We start from the raw sequence: 18,549 nt of genomic DNA, 5'->3' as shown, positions 1-18,549 counted from the left end.
CCGCCAGTCTTTGTCAAGGTTTGTCCAGAACGTTCCGTCCAGTTTCCCTGTTGGTTTGGTTTCCTCCCCTCAGTGAGAATGAAACATTCAGAACAGCAAAGTTTCTTCAGCAATGTTTTTATTAATAATTGATGGCCCTTTACCCCCATTTCCCCCACAGGAGGAGCAGTTTCATCAATAACTTTGCAGATCATTGATAGTGATCAGATTTAACAAATGGTGATGAAGAGAAAAGTAACCTGGCTGTGCCTTGTGGCACTCAGGTTTAAAGTGATTCGCGCAGACAAGGTGACACAGGTCACAGGAGGCGCTGATCCTCATTTCGGATGCCAGCCTGCATGCTGCGTGCTGCCCTACTCTCAGTCCAAGCAGCAGACAAATGAAGACACAGAGACACTGCAGTCCTTCAGACATAAGCGTTCTTCCCATAGTTGCTCGTATTGTCCATCTCTGAGTTCAGTTTCTTGGACATTGCTGCTGGGGTTGATCTGGCAGCTCTGTACGTGTACGAGTAGTTACTGCAAAAAGGGAAGCAGAAAGCAATGAAGCCAGAACCGTGTCGGCAACACAGGCCATGTTACCGTGGTATTGGAGAGAGTTTTGCATCACTGGCTTGTGTCTGGGCAGTGGGGTGTTTCAGTGCCCAGGGAAGGGCCAGTGCCAGGGAGGGATCAGAGCCCAGGGAGGGGTTAGTGTCTGGGGCTAGTGGTCGAAGAGGGGTCAGTGTCCGGGGCCAGTGCCCAGAGAGGGGTTCAGTGCGCAGGAAGGGGTCAGTGCCCAGGGAGGCTGGGGTCAGTATCCAGGGAGTGGGATATCAGTGCCCAGGGAGGCTGGGGTCAGTGCCCAGGGAGCAGGATATCAGTGCCCAGGGAGGTTGGGGTCAATGCCCAGGGAGTGGGATATCAGTGCCCAGGGAGGCTGGGGTCAGTGCCCAGGGAGCAGGATATCAGTGCCCAGGGAGGTTGGGGTTAATGCCCAGGGAGGCTGGGGTCAGTGCCCAGGGAGTGGGATGTCAGTGCCCAGGGAGATTGGGGTCAGTACCCAGGGAGTGGGATATCTGTGCCCAGAGAGGCTGGAGTCAGTGCCCCGGGAGCAGGATATCAGTGCCTAGGGAGATTGGGGTCAATACCCAGGGAGCAGGATATCAGTGCCCAGGGAGATTGGGGTCAATACCCAGGGAGCGGGATATCAGTGCCCAGGGAGGCTGGGGTCAGTGTCCATGGAGTGGGATATCAGTGCCCAGGGAGCAGGGTATCAGTGCCCAGGGAGGCTGGGGTCAGTGCCCAGGGAGCGGGTTATCAGTGCCCAGGGAGCAGGATATCAGTGCCCAGGGAGGCTGGGGTCAGTGCCCAGGGAGCAGGATATCAGTGCCCAAGAAGGCTGGGGTCAGTGCCCAGGGAACAGAATATCAGTGCCCAGGGAGGCTGGGGTCAATACCCAGAGAGCACGGGATGGGGCTGGTGGGGGTGGGGTGGGGGGGGGGGGTGGGGGGAGAGCCGGGGGAGGGTGGGGGGGGCAAGGTCAGTACCTGGGAATGGGGCAGTCAGTGCCTGGGTATCGGATCAGTGCTCATCGTGGGGGAAGGAGGGGTGGTTCAGCGTCCAAGGTGGTGTTGGGAAGGGGGAAAAGCCGTGCCCAGCATTCAGGCTGAGGGCAGTTTTGTCTGTATTAATCTCTGTGACTGGGAGTTTTCAGTTTGTGGTACTTACCCTGTGACTCCTGTGGATGATTTACAAGAGAGGCACAAGAAGATCCCACCGATCAGCTCCAGCGATCCCCCAGCCCAGCCAATGTAGAGACCTGCTCCAAGTTCATACCTTGAATCACGGAGGGAGATTACCATGGTTACCAGTGCTGACACCTCAAGGCCAATGTCTCATAGCAGCATAATGCCACAAGCCCCTCCCCCCTTGCCACCATAACCCCCAAACCTCTGCAAGTAGCTGATTGGCTACTGCATTGGTTCGAATTTCTTGAAGCTAGGGCAGTTGCTTAAACTCAAATCTGGGGGAACATGTCTATTATTTAATTACACTGGAGAGCACAGAGGTACAGAGTGCAGACCTGGAGTTCTGAAACCCAGAGGGAGTGTGAGCGTTAGGGATGGAGGCTAATGAAACCTAAAAGAGACATTAAGATGGCTGAAGGTTCTGACTGATGCGTAGCAGGTGAGTATTTTTTTAAACTAATCTTTAATATATCTTTAGTTTATTTCTGCTAAGTTTAGTTTGTTCTTAAATAGAAGTACGGTAGGGCACCTCAGCCCCATGGAGTGCACATCCTGTTCCATGTGGGAACTCCAGGATGCTGCTTGTGACCTTGACAAACACATGTGCAGGAAGAGTCATCACTGGAGGAGCCCAAGATCTGGGCTTCAAAGCTTGAGATTCAAGGCTCAATACCACGTGGGTGACATTCTTAGAAGTGGCCATCTATGGCTTAAGAGTATGCAGCACCAGAGGAAATGGGTAACCTCCAGACAGTCGAGCAGGACTAGTCAGGTAGTGCAAGAGTGCACTTTGATCTCTGACCAAAATACTGGGAGTTACTCTGAGTGCCCAGGCGACTGAATACAGAAGTCGGAGGATAAAAGCAAAATACTGCAGAGGCTGGAAATCCAAAACAAAAACAAAAATAGCTGGAAAAACTCAGCAGGTCTGACAGCATGTGCGGAGAGGAACACAGTTAACATTTCAAGTCCGAATGACTCTTCCTCAAAACTAAGAAATATAGAAATGAGGTGGAATGTAAGCTGGTTGAAGGGGAGTGGGACAGGTAGAGCTGGATAGGTGGAGGCAAAGAAGAGATTGCCAAAGGTATCATAGACAAAAGGACAAAATGGGGTGTTGACAGTGGGGATATTAGCTGAGGAATGTGCTAATGGCGACATTAAGGGTAGAAAGCAAGACGAGCAAGAGGGCTTTAGTGGGGGTGGGGTGGGGGGAAGGGATCGAAATAGGCTAAAAGGTAGAGATAAAACAATGCATGGAAATACATTTAAAATTCCATATTTCTGTTATTTTTAAATGTATAACCCCTTCCGGCCCGAGGCCTTAAATCCGATCATTTTTGCGCTTTCCCCACGTCTGGGTGATCCTCCGGGTGGGGGTGGGGGTGTGGTGGGGAAAGAGTGGCCAGTAAGTGTTCAATAACTGGCCACTTAAAGACTTCAGTTGGGGCAAGGGTGGGCAGCCAGTCTGAGGCCTCGTCCGCCTCAGTGTAAAATCACTGAGAGGATAGGAAGGGTGGGAACCCAGCGGGAAGCCCATTATTCCAATCTGACATTCCCACCCCTCCCCTCAACAGCCCCCCCCCCCCCAAACAACCAAAAAACCCACCATTCAAGGGGTGTGAAATTTGGGCCAATAAACGGGATGATTCTGAGAAGTGTAGAAGCAGTGAGGGGCCTTGGAATGAATGTCCACAGATTCCTGAAGGTAAGAAGGGAGGTAGATAAGGTGGTCAAGATGGCACAGAGGGTTCATTTCCCTTATTGGCTGAGGCCTAGGGTATAGGAGCAGGGGGGGTTAATGGTAGAACTGCAGGAAACTCGAGTCAGATCTCAGTTGGGGGCGCAGCGTACAGTTCTGGTTACTAACATCACAGGAAGGATGTGATCACATTCGAGAGGGTACAGAGGAGATTTACACAGGATGTTGGCAGGATGGGGAGAACTTTAGAGATGGGGAAAGTTGGGACTGTTGGCTATTGTCTTCGGAACAGAGGAGGTAGAGGGGGATTTATAAAGCTATGACGGACCTCAATAGAGTGCGATTTCCCTTCACAGTGAAGTTAATACCCAGGGTCAGAGAATTAAAATCATCAACAGCAGGGTTGTCGGGGGGCGGTGATGGCTGTTGAGCAGTAAGCTTTTCATCCAGAGGATGTTGGTGGTCTGCAACTTGAAAGAAATCCACGATGTATTGAAAATAAAAACACTGGGATATTCACTTCAGGTACTGATACTGACGGAGCCACAGACAAACAGCAGGAACGTAGCACTAGACCGGACAGCTCTTCATCAGACAAGACTGACCTAATAGGCTGATGGGCTGTGTTGGTGCCAACAATCTGTCAAAACATTTCCAGGGTCCCATTCTTTAAACATCCCATTGAGCATCCATACAGATAACCTGCCCAAGTCGTCAAGGTGAAAGTTTGGTGATTGTGACCATGACCAGAAACAACGCCAAGCAGACACAGAGCAAAATGTCAGAAAACACCACCTCTACAAAACTCATTCAGCAGAGAGATGCTACAGTTAAACTGTATCCAAAACTGACGCAGAAACACTCCTGTTAAACTGTGTTCCCACACAGTCACTCAGACACATGCCTGTTAAACTGTGTTCCCACACAGTCACTCAGGCACACGCCTGTTAAATTGTGTTCCCACACAGTCACTCAGACACACGCCTGTTAAATTGTGTTCCCACATAGTCACTCAGACACACGCCTGTTAAACTGTGTCTCCACACAGTCGCTCAGACAGACTCCTGTTAAACTGTGTCTCCATACAGTCACACAGACACATGCCTGTTAAACTGTGTCTCCACACAGTCACTCAGACAGACTCCTGTTAAACTGTGTCTCCACACTGTCACTCAGACACATGCCTGTTAAACTGTCTCCCCACACAGTCACTCAGACAGACTCCTGTTAAACTGTGTCTCCACACTGTCACTCAGACACATGCCTGTTAAACTGTGTCTCCACACAGTCACTCAGACAGACTCCTGTTAAACTGTGTCTCCACACTGTCACTCAGACACATGCCTGTTAAACTGTCTCCCCACACAGTCACTCAGACAGACTCCTGTTAAACTGTGTCTCCACACTGTCACTCAGACACATGCCTGTTAAACTGTGTCTCCATACATTCACTCAGACACATGCCAGTTAAACTGTGTCTCCACACTGTCACTCAGACGCACGCCTGTTAACCTGTGTCTCCACACTGTCACTCAGACGCACGCCTGTTAAACTGTGTCTCCACACTGTCACTCAGACGCACGCCTGTTAAACTGTGTCTCCACACAGTTACTCAAACACACGCCTGTTAAACTGTCTCCCCACACTGTCACTCAGACACACTCCTGTTAAACTGTCTCTCTGCACACAGTCACACTCCTGTTAAACTGTGTCCCCACACTGTCACTCAGACTGAACGTTCCGCCATAGTCAAATATTCCTTTTCTCAAAGCCCTTTTGTTTGATTTGGGACATTGCTGTGGGGAGGAATCAGTTCTCATTGTCCAAATATATCTGTGATCTTCCAGAAATAAAACCTGTGTGCCATGAGGCACATACTTACTTGGTTCCTGGGTAGATTGGGTCATAGAACTGCACTGTGACATTGTAGGCATACCAGGACACTGGAACCATTGCACACAGGGCTGGAGGAGAAACACAGGAACATCAACCACTATCAGGTACAGCAGAGAGTTCACTCCCACCACCGCACACCCACCCCCAACTCACAGCTCCCAGCTCACACCCACCGAGTTCACAGCCCCCACACCCCCTCAACCCACACTCCCTCCAGCTCACACCTCCACCAGCTCTCACCCACCCCCCACATCCCAGCCTATGTACCTCCACCCTCACCTACTGCAACACACATCCCTGCCCCACACACCCAATCAGTAGCGGATCACCACACACTCCCCGAGGACTGGAGTACAGCTCCCAGTCCTCACACCCACCCAGACTCCCACTCACCTGCCACAATAAACAGAGCTCCTCCAACTGTTGCAATCTTTGCTTTCACAATGGGATCAGTGTTACCCAATAGGGTGCATTTCAGTCCAAACAAACTGGCAATCCCAGCGAAAAATCCCAGCAGGATGGATATAATCATCAGGGCCTGGGAGGCACGGACATAATCTGAAGGCAACACAGAAATCAGGCTGAGAATCCAAGGTTCAATTCATCACAGGGTAATCGAGAATACAAACTGCAGCCAATCCCCATAAGCCTCCCAACTGACCTACACCAATCAAATCAACACACAGGGACCCAGCACCCAATCAAATCAACGCACAGGGACCTAGCACCCAATCAAATCAACACACAGGGACCCAGCGCCCAATCAAATCAACACACAGGTACCCAGAGCCCAATCAAATCAACACACAGGTACCCAGTGCCCAATCAAATCAATACACAGGGACTCAGCGCCCAATCAAATCAACAAACAAATACCCAGAGCTCAATCAAATCAACATACAGGTACCCAGCGCCCAATCAAATCAACACACAGGTACCCAGCGCTAATCGAATCACCACACAGGGACCCAGTGCCCAATTGGATCACCACAGAGGGACCCAGTACCCAATTAAATCACCACACAGGGACACAGCACACAATCGAATCACCACACAGGAGCCAAACACCCAATCAAATCACTCTGCAGGGACCCAGCGCCCAATCGAATAACCACACAAGGACCCAGTGCCCAATCGAATCACCACACTGGAGCCCAACACCCAATCAAATCACCCCACAGGGACTGAGCATCCAATCGAATCACCACACGGGGACCCAGTACCCAATCAACTCACCACACAGGGACACAGCACCCAATCAAATCACCACACGGACATAGCACCCAATCAAATCACCACACAGGGACCCAGGACCCAATCAAATCACCACACAGGTACCTAGCACCCAATCAAATCACCACACAGGTACCCAGCACCCAATCAAATCACTATATAGGTACCAGAATCCAATCAAATGACCACACAGGCAGCAAGTGCCCAATCAGATCACCACACAGGTACCCAGCATCCAATCAAATCACCACACAGGAACCCATGGCCCAACCAACCCAGAATTTGTATCCCAGGTTCTAAACAAGCCTGGCTCTGAGACACCATAAACATTCCTGTTTAATCTGGACCACTGTCTGCTGGAATGAGCTACCTCCCCAGTTAGAACAGACAGCTTTGTGGAATAGACCTCCAGTATTCCTTTAACCTCTTTGTCATTCAAATCTGCCAATGTTAGGTGTTGCAGCACAGAAACAGGCCCAACTATCCTTGGAGGTGTTTACCCTCCAAACAAGCAAATAGTCCTGTCCCCATTTCCCTTCAAACCCTCTTCATTCACCCACCCAACCAATCTAATCCAATACAGTTTCTTCTCAATTGCTAATCCTGGAAGTAAACTGCACAGCCTCACAATTCTCTGATCTCTCAACACCCAGAGGCGAACAGCAATGGTCAGTATAGTTTCCAAAATTGGCAGAAGCCTGTTTGCAATTGAACTTTCACAATACATTCGTAAAACAGGTGAGCTGTTCTCACACCAATGCTGCCACTTCTAACAGAAATTCAGGAGCACAGAATCAGTCTGGTGTGAGGAAATACAAGGCAAGTCTTTAAGAACAGAGCCGCTTTCCTCAGAACAGCACAGTGAGCAGTTTGGGAAGGATGCAAAAACTGATTTTCTCATGTTCAACAACAACTTGTATTTGCGTAGCACCCTTAACGTTCCCTAGGTTCCCAACGCAGTTCACAGGAGCATTCGAAAACAAAATGTGACACCAAGGCACATAAGGAAATATGGGTTGACCAGAGGCTTAATTAAAGTGAAAGGTTTTGAGGAGCATCTTAAAGGAGGAGAGACAGGTGGAGAGGTTTAGGGAGGGAATTCTAGAGCTTGGGGCCCAGGCAGCTGAAGGCATGGTGGCCAATGGCAGAGCAGTTAAAATCAAGGGTGCTCAGGAGGCTGGAGTTAGACTACTGCAGGTATCTCAGAGGGTTTTGAGGCTGGAGAAGGTTACAATGATATGGAGCGATGGGAACATGGAAGGCTTTGGAAACCAGGCTGAGAAATTTAAAATTAAGGCATTGCTCAACTGGGGCAATGTAAGTCAGCGGGCACTGGGGGGACAGGTGAATGGTGCAGGTAAGGACATGGACAGTAGGGTTTTGGATGATCTCAAGCTTACGGAATGTAGACTGTCGAAGGCTAGATAAGAGCGCATTGGGAGTAATCAAGGTTGAAGCTATCAAAGGAATGAATGAGGGTTTCAGCAACTGAACAGCTGAGACAGAGCCAGGGTGATGTTATGGTCATAGAAATGGACAGTCTTAATAATGGTGTGGATGAAAGCTCATCTCAGGATCAAATATTAGGCCACATTTGCGATCGGTCTGATTCAGCTTCAGACAGTTATCAGGGAGAAAGATGGAAAGATAGATGGCAACATGGTAAGGCTGTGGACATTATTGGCATAACCAGCATCACTCATCCCAAATTGCCCTTGAGGAGGTCGTGGTGAGCCACCTTCTTGAACCCCTGGAGTCCATGTGGTGTAGGTACACCCACAGTGCTGTTAGGGAGGAAGTTCCAGGATTTTGACCCAAGGACAGTGAAGGAACAGCGACATATTTCCAAGTCAGGGTGGTGTGTGGCTTGGAGGGGAACTTGCAGGTGGTGGTGTTTCCATGTATCTGCTGTGCTTGTCCTTCTAGATGGTAGTGGTCGCAGGTTAGGGAGGTGCTGTTGAAGGAGTTTTGGCAAGTTATTGGCAGTGCATCTTGTAGATGGTACACACTGCTGCTCGCTGGTAGTGAAGGGAGTGAATGTTGGAGCTGGTGGATGGGATGCTGATCAAGCGGGCAGCTTTGTCCTGGATGGTCTCGAGCTTCCTGAGTGTTGTTGGAGAGAGGGGGAAATGGGACAGTTTAGGGGTCTGCAATGCGGAGACAAGAATCAATTTGAAATTGAGGACAGACAGCAGGAGAGACTGCGTATGAGAGGAAAGTGCTGACCTGAAGCACAGACCAGGTTGATATTTGAGAATAGCTTAGGCTGGTGGTTGAAGGGAAGAGGATTACGGGATCCAGGGACATAGCTAGATACTGCTTATGCGGACGTAAACACCAACACCCTCTTGATGGGTCAAAGACAGGATCAAGGGACTGTTCATAGAAATTAAGAACAATTCTACTGTTAGCCTTACCTTCAACTCTTTACCCTCCCTTCCTAGCCTTAAGACACTTTTCTTTCAATTGCATCACGGGGTATTCTCAAACCCCAGGCTGTGATACTGGGAATGCTAAACACCTTGCTCAGTTCAACCCAGCAAGACTAATAGATCTGCAGTGATATCACTCATTATCCTCACTATCATGAGGTGATTGCATTATGCTCAAACAGTATGGCATATTGCAATTACTTAGTCATACTGTGGCACTTTATTACCTGATATGATCAGATTTTATGACAAGGGATGATAATTCAATGCTGTTATCAGCAGGTGACCATTCTACTGTCTGGCAGTTCTTGTGTGACATAAGATCGGATATGGGGCAAACTCTCAGACAGCCATTACAGCCATGTATCTTAAGAGTGTAGAGGCCCGTCAATCCCATCAGATACCCCTGCACTCCTCCTTCCCTCTCAGATACTCCGACACTCCGACACCCGACTTCCAGTAATTCAGTCCCCCGTTACTGTGTTTGAATATTTCCTTTATAATTTTGTGTTCCACAGCTCCAGTGGAAATTGTATGTAAACAAGTCACACTGTAATCATTCCTGTTCGCCCGTGTATCATTTCATTGTAATATAGGCAGTTAGTGGTTACATGTCCATATGAGGAAACTGTATAATGTATGCAAGAGTGAAAGGTGGTTGTAAAGCTCAGCATTAGAGTTTAAAAGGAAGACTGCTGACAAGGAAGGCTTTAGACAGTAGTTGTGTCTGGGATGGCTAGCTTCACTGCTCTCACTTACTGACCTGGGCCATCACTAACTCAAGAAGGTTTAGAGGTTCCTGGCATCAGCTCACAGTTTACTCCTGTTTAACTCTTTGCAGACAGAAAGAACATGTATACACATTGCGCCTGTTCCAGCTGAACAAAATAAGTGACAGCCATTCGCTGACTCATTCCTCAGGGCAACGCCTTGACCAATCAGGGTCAAGCTTCCTGGTTTGAATTACAAACAATGTTTGCAGTTAAGTGGCAGTCACCATCAATTGGTGCATTCTCCATGGCAACGCTTCTACCAACAAGAGGCCACTAGCCAACCAATCAGCAGTCTCCTCTCATACAGTATAAATTGTTGTTTTCTCTTTATGTTGGTATTATTGCCAAGTGTCTAAATGAGTGCAAGACAAAAAGCTTTGAAATGTCTCTTTTTTCAGCAAGACTCAAGAGTTTAGTCCATGAGGATGCATTTTTTAACATGGCTTTAGGGTTTCCATTGGTGAACAAAGTAAAAAAGTCAATCGATCCCTAAATATAAAACACACACAACCTAGACATTAGACATAGCGGACGGCTGTATGCAGGTTTTATAATCTAATCTTGGTGTTATCTCAACCCAGCTTCAAAGTCCACACATTAAGTCCCATTGCAGCTCACAAGCGATTGATAAGAGACGGACTGTGATCTGAGCATTGATCCATCTCATGGGAGATCATCAAGAATACATTTATTTTATTCATTTTTCTGATCAAAGCCTTGCTGGCTAGGCCAGCATTTGTTGCCCATCCCTAATTGCCCTTGAGAAGGTGGTGGTGAGCTGCCTTCTTGAACCGCTGCAGTCCATGCAGTGTAAGTACACCCACAGTGCTGTTAGGGAGGGAGTTCCAGGATTTTGACCCAGCGACAGTGAAGGAACGGCCGATATATTTCCAAGTCAGGATGATGAATGGCTTGGAGGGGAATTTCCAGGGGTGGTGTTCCCATGTGTCTGCTGCCCTTGTCCTTCTAGGTAGTAGAGGTTGCAGGTTTGGAAGGTGCTGTTGAAGGAGTTTTGGCAAGTTGTTGGCAGTGCATCTTGTAGATGGTAAACACTGCTGCCACTCTGCGTCGGTGGTGGAGGGAGTGCTAATCAAGCGGGTTGCTCTATGCAGGATGGAATCAAATCTTTGAGTGTTGTGGGAGCTGCACTCATCCAGCCAAGTGGGGAGTATTCCATCACACTCTTGTGCCTTGTAAGTGGTGGACAGGCTTTGGGGAATCAAGAGGTGAGTTATTCGCTACAAGATTCCTAGCCTCTGACCTGCTCTTGTAGTCACAGTATTTATATGGCTAGTTCAGTTCAGTTTCTGTTCAATGGTAACCCCCAAAATGTTGATAGTGGGGGATTCAGTGATGGTAATGTCATTGAATGTCAAGGGGTGATGGTTAGATTTCTCCTGTTGGAGAAGGTCATTGCCTGGCACTTGTGTGGCATGAATGTTACTTGCCACTTGTTAGCCCAAGCCTGAATATTGTCCAGGTCTTGTTGCATTTGGACATGGACTGCTTCAGCATCTGAGGAGTGGCGAATGGTGTTGAACATTGTGCAATCATCAGCGAACAATCATCAGTGAACAATCATCAGTGAACAATCATCAGCGAACATCCCCACTTCTGACCTTATGGTGGAAGGAAAGCCATTGATGAAGAAGCTGAAGATGGTTGGGCAGAGGACACTACCCTGAGGAACTCCTGCTGTGATGTCCTGGAGCTGAGATGACTGACCTCCAACAACCACAACCATCTTCCTTTGTGCTAGGTATGACTCCAAGTGGTGCAGAGTTTAGCCCCTGATTCCCAGATGGGCAGGGAGGGGACAGATACAGGCTAATGGGATGAGCAGGGAGGGGACAGATAGAGGTTAATGGAATGGGCAGGGAGGGCGATGATACAGGCTAATGGAATGGGCAGAGAGGAGGCAGATACAGGTTAATAGGATGGCCAATGAGAAGACAGATAGTATGGAACGTGAAAAGATCTGAGGTGTTACATTTTTGGAGGAAAGAATAAGCACTGATAGCATACATTAAGCAGGAATATAATGAAGGGCGTGATTAAAGATAGAGAGGTCCCGAGGCTCAGATGTAGAGTCTCCTGATAGAGCACAGGGCCAGGGTCAATAGAATTAGTGGGTTTATAAATAGGGGCATAGGGTATAAGAGTGAATAAATAATGGCCCCTCCCGCCCGGAGTGATGTTACAGTTCCGCCAAATTGAATGGAGATTTAAGTGATTCGCCGCATCCTCCAGGGGGAGATACAAAGCAGTGGAGCTATAAAGCCCTGGCCAATGGGTGCACAACAATGGTTAGTTCACAGCTGGAGCAGTTTTGTACACTCCACTCCGGAAAGGACATTTAAAACCACATAGAGAGAGACCAGACAGCGAAAATTCACTAGGGTGCTGACAGGGATAGGAACACAGGACTTAGAAGCAGGAGTAGGCCATTCAGCCCTTCGATCCTGGTCATGTTCTCAAGTCCACTTTGCCCTCTCCCACCATAACCCTTGACTCCCTGGTCTAAGAAAAATCTAAGTCAGCCTTGAGCATATTCAATGTCCCAGCCTCCGCTGCTCTCCGGGGAACAGAATTCCACAGACTAACAAGCCTTTGAGAGAAAAATGTTTCTCCTCATCTCCATCTTAAAAGGGAGAACTCTTATTCTTAAACTGTGTCCCATTGTTCTAGTCTCCCTGTGGAAACATCCTATGGGTGTCCACCCTATCAAATGCCCACAGGATATCATGTATTTCAATAAGATCTCCTCTCATCCTACTAAACTCCAATGGGTGTAGACCCAACCTGTCTCCATAAGACAAGCCCATCATCCTGGGGACGAGTCTTCTCTGAACTGCTTCAAACACAATTACATCTTTTCTTCTCAACGACTAAAATTGCACACAGTATGCTAGATGAGGCAAACACCCAACGCAGTCGTCCACTTACATCCCCTGTATCTGACTGCAAACACCAACAGTCTCAAACCTACAACTCCATGTGTCTGACTGCAAACACCCAACGTAGTCTCACACCTACATCCCCGTGTGTCTGACTGCAAACATCCACAGTCTCACACCTACAACCCCGTGTATCTGACTGCAAACAGCCAACGCAGTCTCACACCTACAGCCCTGTGTGTCTGACTGTAAAAACCCAGTCTCACACCTACATCCCCGTGTATCTGACTGCAAACACCCAACACAATCTCATACTTACAACCCCGTGTTTCTGACTGCAAACACCCAGTCTTACACCTACAACCCCGTGTGTCTGATTGCAAACGCCCAACACAGTCTCACATCTACAATCCTGTGTATCTGACTGCAAACATCCAACACGGTCTCACACCTACAACCCCGTGTTTCTGACTCCAAAATTCCAACGTAGTCTCACAACTACAACCTCGTGTATCTGCCTGCAAACACCCAACGCAGTCTCATACCTACAATCCCGTGTGTCTAACTGCAGACACCCAACGTAGTCTCACACCTACAATCCCGTGTATCTGACTGCAAACATCCAACAGTCTCACACCTACAACCCCGTGTTTCTGACTGCAAAATCCCAACACAGTCTCACATCTACAACCCCGTGTATCTGACTGCAAACACCTAACGCAGTCTCACACCTACAGACCCGTGTATCTGACTGCAAAATCCCAACGAAGTCTCACATCTACAACCCCGTGTATCTGACTGCAAACACCCACAGTCTCACATCTACAACACCGTGTTTCTGACTGCAAACACCCAACGCAGTCTCACATCTACAACCCCGTGTTTCTGACTGCAAAATCCCAACGTAGTCTCACATCTACAACCCCGTGTATCTGACTGCAAACACCCAACGCAGTCTCACACCTACAACCCCGTGTATCTGACTGCAAACACCCAAAACAGTCTCACACTTACAGCCGCGTGTTTCTGATTGCAAACACCCACAGTTTTACACCTACAACCCCATGTTTCTGACTCCAAAATTCCAACGAAGTCTCACATCTACAACCCCGTGTATCTGACTGCAAACACGAACAGTCTCACATCTACAACACCGTGTTTCTGACTGCAAACACCCAACGCAGTCTCACACCTACAACCCCGTGTTTCTGACTGCAAACACCCAACACAGTTTCACACCTAAAACCCCGTGTATCTGACTGCAAACACTCAGCCTCACACATACAACCCAGTGTTTCTAACTGCAAACACCCAACACAGTTTCACACTTAAAACCCCGTGTATCTGACTGCAAATACCCACAGTATCATACCTACAACTCCGTGTGTATGACTGAAAACACCCACAGTTTCACACCTACAATCCAGTGGATCTGATTGCAAACACCCAACACAGTCTCACACCTACAACCCCTGTATCTGTCTGCAAACAAGCAACACAGTCTCACACCTACAACCCCGTGTGCCTGGTGGAAACACTCACAGTCTCACATCTGTAACTCCATGGACCCGAATGCAAACACCCAACACTGAATCAATCTCATTCACGTCTTTGCACTGCTATTGGGATTTGCTCTGTTTGTTGCTTGGACCGTTCTCTCTCTCTCTCTCTCCCTCTCTGTATGCTGCCATTGAACACAGCTCCATTTCCTAGCTCACCTTGTCCCTCTTCCCTTTCTCCTCTCCCTCTCCTACATTCTTTGTCTGGTCCCCAACTCCCTGGCGGTACCTGAGAGGCCGAACAGACTGAGGAAGTCCCTGCAGTTGTACACTCCGGTGGAGTCACTGGCGCAGCTCTTCCATAGGTTCGCGTAGATGGTGGAGGTGGTGATAACACTGCCATCCAGACTGGAGACCTTCCATTGATCGACCCCCAGGCAGACCCCGATCAGGATCCAACCTGCTAAGCCCACCAGAAACCCCAACGAGTCTAGGGCCGACATTGGACCGACTGAGTCTGGGACAGCACAGGCTTAATTTGAAGAATGGACTCGGGTTATGGACTGTCTGCTGGAGAGCTGAGTAGGGTTAGGTAACTGGTTCAGTACTGCTAGTTGCCCCGGGTTTGCTGATTCGGGTTAGTTGCCCCGGGTTTGCTGATTCGGGTTAGTTGCCCCGGGTTTGCTGATTCGGATTAGTTACCCCGGGTTTGCTGACTTGGGTTAGTTGCCCTGGGTTTGCTGATTCGCGCTAGTTGCCTCGAGTTTGCTGACTCGGATTAGTTGCCCCGGGTTTGCTGATTCGGGTTATTTGCCCCGGGTTTGCTGATTCGGATTAGTTGCTCCGGGTTTGCTGACTCGCGTTAGTTGTCTTAGGTTTGCTGACTCTGATGAACTGGGTCTGCTGCCTTCCTCTGTGCTTCTCCTGCCGAAGTCTTATAAATGTTGACGTCAGATATGTTCCAGCTCAAATCCATAAACAGGTCCAACAAAAAAAAACTGGGAAAAATTCCAGTAACAGAGACAACTACCTCCCCCCCTCAACTCAGTGTTCACAGCTCCCCCGCCCACACCTACATTCTTTGGGTGACAGAATATCTAATCTACTGAAAATAACTGATGTTCTCTCCAAGTACCGGGCTACATCTCCAACCTATAAAACCAAACACCCTGGATCCTGGAAATATGAAATAAAAACAGAAAATGCTGGGAATACTCAGCAGTTCTGGCAGCCTCTGTGAAAAGGGAAAGAGTGTTAACCTTTCAGCTCCGTGAATTTTAACCCAGTCAGTCACCCAGTCCCCTCACCATTCAGAGAGGACAGGGAACTTGGCCCAACACCAAACTGAAAACACTGCACATGCTGGAAATCAGGAATAGATGTAAAAAGTGCTGGGGAACATTCAGCAGATCAGTAGCACCTGTGGAGATAGAGTTCACCTTTCAGCTCCATGATCTCTCATTAGAAAAATCAAACTTGTTTGTTTCGCCATACAGGCTGCCTGACCTTCCAGAATTCACAACATTGGATTTTTGTTTTAACTCTTCAGATCTCTCTCTATGTGTCTATCTGCCTGCCTTTCCCTGTGTGCCTGTCTCTCACTCTCCCTCTGTGTCTGTCTTTCGCTCTTTCTCTCCCTCTCCGTCTGTCTCTCTCTGCCTCTGCTACTGTCTCTCTCTCTCTCTCTCTTTCTGCGTCTGTCTCGCTCTGCCTGTCTCTCTCCCTCTATGTCTGTCTCTCCCTTTCTGTGTCTGTCTTTATCTCTCTCTCTGCCTCTGTCGCTCCCTCTGCCTCTCTCTGTCTTTGTCTCCATATCTTTCTTCCTCTTTTTTGCTGATTCACTGTCTCTCTTCGTATCTTTCTGTCTCTGTCTGTCACTCTCTGCACCTCTCTGTCCCCCTGTGTCTGTCTCTTTCTTTCCTGTCTCTATACCTTTCTGCCCCTCTCTGTCTTTCTCTGTCTCTATTCTCTCTGCATCTTCCTCCCTGTCTCTCTCTCTATCCCCCTGTCACTTTGCCCTTTCCCTACTTCTCTCTTTCTGTCTCTCTCTCACACACACTGCCTCTCTCATCTCTCTCACTGCTCAATGTCTGTCGCACTCTCTCGATTTCTGTCTGTCGCTCCTGTATCTTTGGCTCAGCGCTTCCCATCCTCTGCAGGTTCCTGGCATTTAGATGTTCCCCATCATTCGGAAATCTCCGACCTTCCCCGACTCGGGGGCCCATGGCTGTGGCGTAAGGGAGGTTACACCGCACATCCAGCGAAGTTGGCTGGGTGGGTAGGTGGAGTGCTGATGGGGGGGCGTGTGGTTGCGGGGGGCGGGGGGTGGTGTGGGGGAGTAAGCAGTGGCAAGGATCCCTATCCTAACCTCCTGGACCAGGGCCTACGGTGCTAAATAGCTGGACGGAGGGTGGGATGTGGTGTCATTTCCTTTAAGTTTGGGTTAATGTGATGATCAGATCGATTCAAACATCAGAGGTCGTTTAAGTTATCTCATTTGTGATTGCCTCATATCTCATGATAAGAGACTGCTGAAGCTATAAGCCACAGTTTCACAGGCAATAAAAACAAAGGAGCTGAGACTTTTTTTTTTAGTACTTTATAGTGACAAAGCGCTTTGCAGGCGATAAGCTACTTCTGAAGCATTTCCATGGAGTGGAGTATATGATACAGCACACCAGGAGGTTATTCAGCCCATCCGGCCTATTCCAGCTCCTTGATAAAGTTATCCAGATAATCCCATTCCCTGCTCAAGAGGCACTGGAAGGGCTGAAGGCAGGTACTTAAAGTGAAGTCACCCAAACAGATAGGATGCACCCTGGTGGCAGACAGAAGGTTTGTAAGGGAAGCAAAGCTGCTGCCTGTAAAGTGCCAGTGCTGTTTAGGAACATAGGACTTAGGAGCAGGAGTAGGCCATTCAGCCCTTCGAGCCTGCTCCACCATTCAATAAGATCATGGCTGATCTGGTTGTGGTCCACTTTTCTGTCTGCACCGCCTCCCCCCCCACCTCACCCCACTACCCCATAACCCTTGACTCCCTTGTCTATCAAAAAGCTGTTTAACTCTGCCTTGAATGAATTCAGTGACCCAGCCTCCACTGTTTTCTGGGGAAGAGAATTCCACAGACTAATGATCCTCAGAGCGAAAAGAATTCTCCTCACCTCCAACTTATCCTTAAACTGTGTCCCCTAGTTCTAGTCTCCCCCACGAGAGGAAACATTCTCCCAGTATCCACCCTATCCAGTCCCCTCAGAATTTTACATGTTTCAATAGGATGACTGTTTTTTTATTCATTCACAGGATGTTAGTATCGCTGGCTGGGTCAGCATTTATTGTCCATCCCTAATTGCCCCTTGAGAAGGTGGTGGTGAGCTGCCTTCTTGAGCCGCTGCAGTCCATATGGTGTAGGTACACCCACAGTACTGTTAGGGAGGGAGTTCCAGGATTTTGACCCAGCGACAGTGAGGGAACAGCGATATACTTCCAAGTCAGGATGATGAGTGGCTTGGAGGGGAACTTCCAGGTGGTGGTGTTCCCATGTGTCTGCTGCCCTTGTCCTTCTAGATGGTAATGGCCATGGGTTTGGAAGGTGCTGTCTAAGGAGGCTTGGTGAGTTGCTGCAGTGCATCTTTTTGATGGTACACACTGCTGCTACTGTGCGTCAGTGGTGGAGGGAGTGAATGTTTGTGGAGGACTTCTCATTCTTCTAAACTCCAATGAGTATAGGCCCAACCAGTTCAAGCTTTTATCATAAGATCACCCCAGGAGTGAGTCGACCTTCTCTCAACCACTTCTTATGAAATTATAACTTGATTTTTTCAAATATGGAGACCAAAGCTGTGCACAGAAGCTATTTAGATATGGAGGTGGTGCTAGACGATTGCAAATTTTAGGCTCTTATTCACAAAGGAGACTGGGATGAATCTGGCCATTACAGGCCGTGGGTTTTACATGGGTGGTGGGGACGCTTGCAGGAACAGTAATCTGAGGAAAAATTAACAGCCGCTTGCTTGCCTGACAGAGATCAGAAAACGTTGGAAACGTCCAACAGCGTCTGTGGAGAGGGAGACAGAGTTAGCGTCTCAGCTATGTGAACCTGCTGAGTATTTCCAGCATTTTCTGTTCTTATTTCAGATCTCCCGTGTCCCACAGTATTTTGCCTTTATATTTGCGCTTGACTGGCTGAGATTTTCGATATTGTAAGAGAGTGTGAATGAGGGCAGTGCAGCTGTTGCTTGCTTTGGAGATGGTCTTTCAAAAAGCATTTGATAAAGTGCCACATAATAGGCTTGTTGTCAATGTTGAAGCCTCTGGGTTTAAAAGAAAATCACTTGGATCTGCACTTGAAGTACTTTAAGCACGAGACTATGGACCAAGAAATGAAAATC

The 18,549-nt window shown here is 48.4% G+C and overlaps 1 protein-coding gene across 1 annotated transcript; it reads right to left on the bottom strand.

Moving 5' to 3' along the window:
* Nucleotides 1-406: 406 nt before the first annotated feature.
* On the bottom strand, nt 407-14,667 carry cldn15a (claudin 15a). The gene is made up of 5 exons (XM_041178867.1): nt 14,451-14,667; nt 5,721-5,885; nt 5,314-5,395; nt 1,710-1,817; nt 407-518 (listed from the first exon to the last, which is right to left on the bottom strand). The coding sequence occupies exons 1-5, from the start codon at nt 14,662-14,664 to the stop codon at nt 407-409; spliced, it is 681 nt and encodes a 226-aa protein (XP_041034801.1). The 5' UTR covers nt 14,665-14,667.
* Nucleotides 14,668-18,549: the final 3,882 nt, after the last annotated feature.

The sequence above is a fragment of the Carcharodon carcharias genome, chromosome 33, assembly GCF_017639515.1.
Source record: "Carcharodon carcharias isolate sCarCar2 chromosome 33, sCarCar2.pri, whole genome shotgun sequence".
Classification (NCBI taxonomy): domain Eukaryota; kingdom Metazoa; phylum Chordata; class Chondrichthyes; order Lamniformes; family Lamnidae; genus Carcharodon; species Carcharodon carcharias.
The sequence above is the reverse complement of the archived record's forward strand: the minus strand, read 5'-3'. Positions and strand labels throughout refer to the sequence as shown.